Here is a 6,544-nt window from a genome sequence, read left to right as displayed (position 1 = left end):
CAGACACATTGTGAGGCAGTGTGAACGCTAAGATTTTCCAGGAGGGGAAGGAGTGCTATAGGAGGGATGTTAATATTATGCAGAAAGGAGGAAAAAGCTAGGCGGTGCCCTAGTTTTAACTGCGTCGTGTGGAAAACACAGGATTGTTTCCCACTACTGTTTATCTTCCTAAGCGTAGCTCTTCAGAAAGGTATTAGGGACCTGGTATTCAGAGACAAAAGGATGTGCCGTGCTTTATGCTGCTCCATAGCAGCTTTGAAGCTGTTCAAATTTTGAATGCTTGCTGGAGCTGGGAGGGTGGGATGGGGTGGCGGGAAGTCCTTCATCTTTTGACGCCAAGGTAAATTGGTTTAGCACAGGTCTCAAGCTGAGCATTGTGGACCTGCATCGTGCACCTTTGAATCCAGAGGTACAGACCTTAGACACAGACATGCATTTATCTGTAACGCACTCAGCATCAAAGCTGCGTGGGAGTTGCAGTGTATTAAAATGCCAGATTTCTGACATGACTTTCAGAAGTGGGGAAAAACGCAGCAGGTACTAACAAATTCTCATTCCCTTTATCTTCTACAGCAAGAACTTATTGACAGCATTAGTAGGAAGCTGCAGGTGCTGAGGGAAGCACGGGAGACACTTCTGGAAGACATCCAAGCAAACAATATACTGGGGGAGGAGGTAGAGGCCATTGTGAAAGAAGTCTGCAAGCCAAACGAGTTCGACAAATTCAAGATGTTTATCGGCGACCTTGACAAAGTGGTCAACCTCCTCCTGTCACTGTCAGGTCGTCTGGCCCGGGTGGAAAATGCCCTTAACAACCTGGATGAAAATACCTCTCCGGAAGAACGGGTGAGAAAGGCCAACAATAATGTCGCTGCATTTAGTGACCCTGGTGTGTGAGGTTTTCCTTGGGTTTGTTTATCTATGTTGCAGAGCTCTAAGATGAGGGATAGTCAATGGATAAATCTCATAAGGCCATTTCCTTTTGATTTCTTAAAACTTTTCACTTTGCTTTTGCTTGGAATACTAAAACTACAAGTAGCTTGGAGTGAAAAACTGGTGTTTTGGGGTGCAACACACTGGAAAACAAACTTCTTAGTGGAAGTTTAAAGAAAGAGTTGAGCTACTGGGAAAAGGAATTTCACTCTGTGCTGCAACACAGTAAGCTTGCACACTTCTTGATACTCAACAAAGGATCTTGATAAAAATCTGTAAGTTTGTTACAAAGAAAATGTTTCTCATCTATGACAGCTTCCTCCACAGTGCCTGGCAAGGAACAAGGGCAAGAAATGACAGAAGGACAAGTCTTATTTAAAAGAAAAAAGGGGAGGATGGGGGAGGGCAGGAGGGAGGCATTGCAAAAAGAGTTTTTCAATAGAAAACATGTTTTACCGAACCAAAATAGCCAGGTTGTCATGTGGAGGAATCCCAGCAGATGTGAAAATTTCAGGAGCCTTTGAGGTCCTCTCACCTGTTGGACTCCACCTCTGCTGGCAGCACTTTGTGTAGCTCCAGATCCCATCAGGCCTTAGCTGGAAAGCAGGTATCTAATGATACAGGTGCGCACCAAGGGAAGGGTGTAGACATCTTTTAAAGGCTGAAACAAATAAATAGAGAGGGTGGGGGGCAGGTATGTGTCAAGTGAGTTTTGCTTCTGCAGTTAAGTGGATGTGAAGTGGGGTTAAATCGTAGCTGTGGGCTGAAATGCCAGCCGTCCACCGCTGTGATGTAACAGATTTTTTTTTACCACGGGCTGTCGGTTCAAGTTGTGTTCATTCAGCATGCTCAGTTCTTTCACCAATAAGAACCAGTAAGTGCCAGGAGTAGTCTGAAGCTGTGTTTTTGCTGTTTGGCCATGGCTGCTGCCAAATGTATTTGTTTAATGGCTGTCCAGACCCCTGTCCAACTGAGGCAAAGGCATGGTATTTGACAGCTTATTAGAGGGCAGATCAAAGCTTCTGAAACTTAAAGAAATTTAATCCGTCTCTAGACTTCCTTTTTTTCTAAATATGGTTGCAGTTGTCTAATGGGCTCAAAAATGGGAGTGTGAGCTGAGGAAAGAAATGAGCATATAGGAAGCACCATTTAAGAGCTGGGATAGAACTGGCTTATTGGCTAGATGTGGAAAAGGAAGAAGTTGAGTAGGGGGTGTAGAAAGGGCAGTCAGAAATTGTCTGTGTGCTCTGCTGTCAAATTTAGGCTGACAGAAATCCAAATCCCTAACGTATTCCCCACTGATCTTCTCATGCACTGACACCAAAGCCTTGCCACAGTAACATCAGAAGTATATCTTCAGGTGTTGGTCAGACATGCTTCCCCGGTGGATCAACTCCCTGGGTACTGTGGCTACAAATACAGTGTGTATAGGGCTACACGTGCCTACCTGTGAATTTAGACTGGCAGATGTGGCTTTTTTAGTCGTCCTTTGGTATTTTGTAGGTCACATGATGATATTTAGTGTACTACTAACGTACAATATAAACAAAACAGGGGAGATTACTTCCATCCCTTGGGATCATATCCCTCGTGGTCACTGATTATTTTAAGTTGGTGGGTTTTGGTTTTTTTTGGAAGCTGATGTTGTCTAATAGACATGACTCTGATAGTTTTGCACTTTCTAGGAACCGCCAGTGGCACAGCAGACTTTCTAAATAAACCGTCTGTCAGCAGCCAAATAATCACGGCTGAATTAATATTCTGACTATGAAATGCTCTGTCGTAGATATGTTTTACCACAAGGAACTACGAGGTATTTCACTTTTAGCTTCTGGAAAAGGCTTCCTCTGAAATACCTACCAGCCTTTCACACAGTGGGACGAGTGTCTTTCCTTGTCAGTCAAAGCCGGACTGTGTTGAGAACCCTGAAGTGCCGAACCAGCACTCCACAGACGTGATCAGGTGCCTAGACACACAAGACCTGTTATGACAAGACCAGGGACAAGTGTTAGGGATAGTAGTAGTTTAGGAACTAGATGCTGGAAGGTGACATACATGGAGGGAGTCCCTCTTCATATAGCTGTGGTTCAAAACGGCGAACAATTCTTGAGAAACTCTCAGCAGAAAGAGCCAGAGACTGTTCCATCAGAGGAGCTTCAGATGGCCTGTGTTTGGCCAGGGCTTCAGATCACTGCGAACTGCAAAAATCCTTTCGGCACTCTGCTTGGCTTTGGCCAGATGAAACCATCCGAGGTCATTTAATCCTTTAGGCCTGGTGAGCCATTTACCCGTTACTAAAAATCTCCTCACAAACGGTGTCTCAAGCCTGCCACAGTGTGTTTCACTTTACCCTTCAAAACAGGCTTCCTGGTGTCAGGCATCTTTGATAGGTAAAAGCAAATTCAAGAGGTTTCTCATCTGCCTTCTACCTTTCTGCATCCCGCTTCTCTTGGGTATTCCCTAAACCTCCACGGGGGCAGAGGTGCTAAGGTGCCCTGCGAAGTGCATAACAAAATAGCGCTTACTGTCCTTGAATTGTCCGGTTACTCATGCTCATCTTACAGCCATGCCATAGGCTCAGTGAGGAGAAACCGTACAGTGTACATCTTGGGAATCGTTGCGAAGGATTACCCATTTGATTGTTCTGGTGTCTGTTGACAGAGACACCAAATGGCTTGAATCACCAAGCTATTCCATCCATCCCCAGGTTAGGCGGGTGACTCTGCAGCTGAGCTACCACCTGGTGGGTATGTGCCCTCTTGTGTTCATCACATTCTGCTGCTGCTGCTGCTGCTTCGTGGTGTGCACGCCAGCTGCAAGGCTGCCCCCTGGGCAGCGCTCCAGCCACGCTCCCGAGTTTGGGCTTGGCTGCGTCTTCCCCTGGTGAGTTTAGGAGAGCAGCACTTCCATCTCTTTGCAGCAGATAGTTGCAGTGGGATTTTCTTCCCTGGCAGACGCTCAAGGAAGGCTGAACTGAGGTTTTTCTAATAATGTGTGATCCCTGCGATCCCTTGTCTTCTGTAGCCGTCTTGAATCCTGAGTTAATCTGGGCTGTGTAGTTGAAGTACACGCAAGGCTGGAAGCGTTTCTCCCTCTGGAAGCGTTTCTCCCTCTGTCTATAGAAAAAGCGGCAGCACAGGATCCGTGTGCAACCCAGACAGAGAGGTCATTAGGGATTGTTGGTCTGTATCCCCCTCTTCCCACCCTTCCATCTGGAAAGTACTCTGTTTTGGAGTCTAGAAAAACACTATTCTGTAAATCCTGTAGGCTTACTGTAGCACATGTGATTTAACATAAAGTCCAAATGAACAAAAGCGGGCGCGTTTGTTGGAACAGACTGCGGTTGTGTCCTTCAACTCCCCTTTTATCTCATTCATCTCTTGTGAGGGCATGAAGTTTATAGCCCTTTGGGGAGGATGCTGCTTTTTTAAAAACTCTTTTTCCCCTCTGGTTGTCTTGCCCCAGCTCTTGCTCGTGTGTTCAGAGCAGGGGACTTGGTGTGTCGTGGAGAAGCCGTGCGGACTGCAGCACAGCTGCAAAATACCGCAGCGTCAGGAGCTGTGTAGGAACAAATCGCTCCGTTAATTAGTGTTGGTGGGCCCTCTAACCACAGCTGTTTTCAGTGAGGAAATTAGGTGCTGCCTGTTGAAGATGTAAGTCACTGCTGAGTAAAGTCTTAATTTGGAGAACTTGGATGTTTCTCAAAGGCAACTGTATTTTATGTAACTATTTGGAGCTATTAAATAGCGAAGTAGTCTTTGAGGTTCTTGCTGTTGAGGCCAACAGTGCGTTAATGGTGCATCTTTTATTGATTCACTGCCTTTTTTTCCCGTTTGTCAGTGCGTTTTCTCAGACTGCACTTTGAGGCTCAATCCCACCTCCTCGAGCGTTCGGGAGTCTTTATCTTTGCAGATGCAACCGACTGACACTCTTGGCCCAGCCCGGTGAACCCAGTGAATGTTTAACTGTTTTTCTTTTCTCCTAAGCGGACATTGGTAGAGAAGCAGAAGCTGCTGACCCAGCAACACGAAGATGCAAAAGAACTGAAGGAAAACCTGGATCGTCGGGAGCGCATTGTCTTTGACATTTTGGCAAACTACTTGAGCGAGGAGAACTTAGCAGACTACGAGCACTTTGTAAAAATGAAGTCGGCCCTCATCATCGAGCAGCGAGAGCTCGAGGACAAGATCAAGCTGGGGGAAGAGCAGCTGAAGTGTCTGACCGATAGCCTCCAACCTGAACGGCTCAAATAAGGGGGCTGGGTTTGGCCAAGGATGTGAAAAACGGGAAAGAAGGAAGGGTTGGGGGATTCTCCAAGTATACAAATGAGTATCTTGGCTTGTCTGAGTGTCCAGTAGAGAAGCAAGTGCACAAGAGAAAAGTAGCTCTCACAACAGCAATAACGCTCTCTTTCAGTTGTTTTGGGATGATGTATTTAATTTTTTAGAACACATTTTTATTGCTGGACTCTGCAGCTGTTTCTCATTGCTTAACTTCCAGGCAGCTCCACCGAAGAGGGCAGGCTCTTAACCCTTCTGCTCAGCAAGTGGAAAGCCTGGGGCAGTTTGTGCATGCAAACAACGGTTTTTAGAATAGGCTGTATACTTCCTTTGTGTTCAGATGCTGTACAGACTGCTGGGAAACCCCAACAGCAATTTATGAATGCACACAAATTTAGAAGCTCTAAATTTAGTGGCTTTTTATTTTTTTAAAGACACATTAAATAGGGGGAGCGTGCATCTTATAGCTAATATATTCAGATTGCTGAAATGTAGTGTCACTCTGATCCTGTGGCATCAGACACTTTTTTGTAGTTTTGTATATAGGATGGCACTTTCCCCTCGCAGGAGATAACTCTACAGTCAGTCTCAGCTCAACGCTTCTTAAACCAGCCTGCGACTCGCCCAGCAGCTACCTTGCTGACGATATTTTATAAAGTTATTTTGCAAGACGTAGTTGTACACCATCGTACTGCAGCGCAAGCGATTTTCTTTACCAGGCTGTACTTGATTTAAGAAACTGGCTGGAAGTACTGTCCTGATCTTGTTCAAAACATTTCTCGTCTAAATTATTTAGAAAGCTCATTTGCTCTTTCTTGTGCTTTTTATGCATGTTTTTATTCTTCCTCCCCCAAAACCGCCACACCTTATGAAAATAAATGTAGGCTAAGGACACCAATTTGATAGTTCTTCTGATTGCTCAACGTTGTGATGGTTTTACGTAGACAGTGAAGTTACACCGCCGTTGATCTACGTAAGACTCTTCGCTCTTCCCCCTTTCTCAGACCACCAAACGCAATACAAACAACTTCTGCCATGTGAATACTGTGCGTTACGCGGAGAAACTGCTTGGTAACTGTGAACGTAAGTGGGGTTTGTTGGTTTGTTTTTGCCATTGCACAGTGGCAAGCAAGAGGATGCGAGTTCGCGGTGCCAGGTTGCTGGTTGTGTTCTAGTAATGCTGCCATGGACTTGCTACAGAGGATTTCCAGCAGCTCGGATAAGAGGTGCTCACTCGTCTTTTAGAGCAGCAAAAGGTTATGCTGACTCGCTCAGATACCTACAGAGAAATCCTGTAGTGTCTAAATAAATGTCAAGTTCTACGTTAAAAG

General features: G+C 45.5%; 1 protein-coding gene across 1 annotated transcript in view; it reads left to right on the top strand.

Annotated features, from left to right (window-relative positions):
• Positions 1–5,728, top strand: part of LOC104506455 (protein Shroom2-like) — a gene marked incomplete at its 5' end in the record, with an annotated part of 16,002 nt that extends 10,274 nt beyond the window's left edge. The window contains 2 exons of the mRNA XM_010147400.1: positions 574–846; positions 4,920–5,728. Of these exons, the coding sequence (XP_010145702.1) occupies positions 574–846; positions 4,920–5,186 (540 nt within the window). The remainder of the gene's footprint in view (positions 1–573; positions 847–4,919) is intronic.
• Positions 5,729–6,544: the final 816 nt, after the last annotated feature.

The sequence above is a fragment of the Eurypyga helias genome, unplaced genomic scaffold (genome assembly GCF_000690775.1).
Source record: "Eurypyga helias isolate BGI_N326 unplaced genomic scaffold, ASM69077v1 scaffold38942, whole genome shotgun sequence".
NCBI lineage: Eukaryota > Metazoa > Chordata > Aves > Eurypygiformes > Eurypygidae > Eurypyga > Eurypyga helias.
The sequence above is the reverse complement of the archived record's forward strand: the minus strand, read 5'-3'. Positions and strand labels throughout refer to the sequence as shown.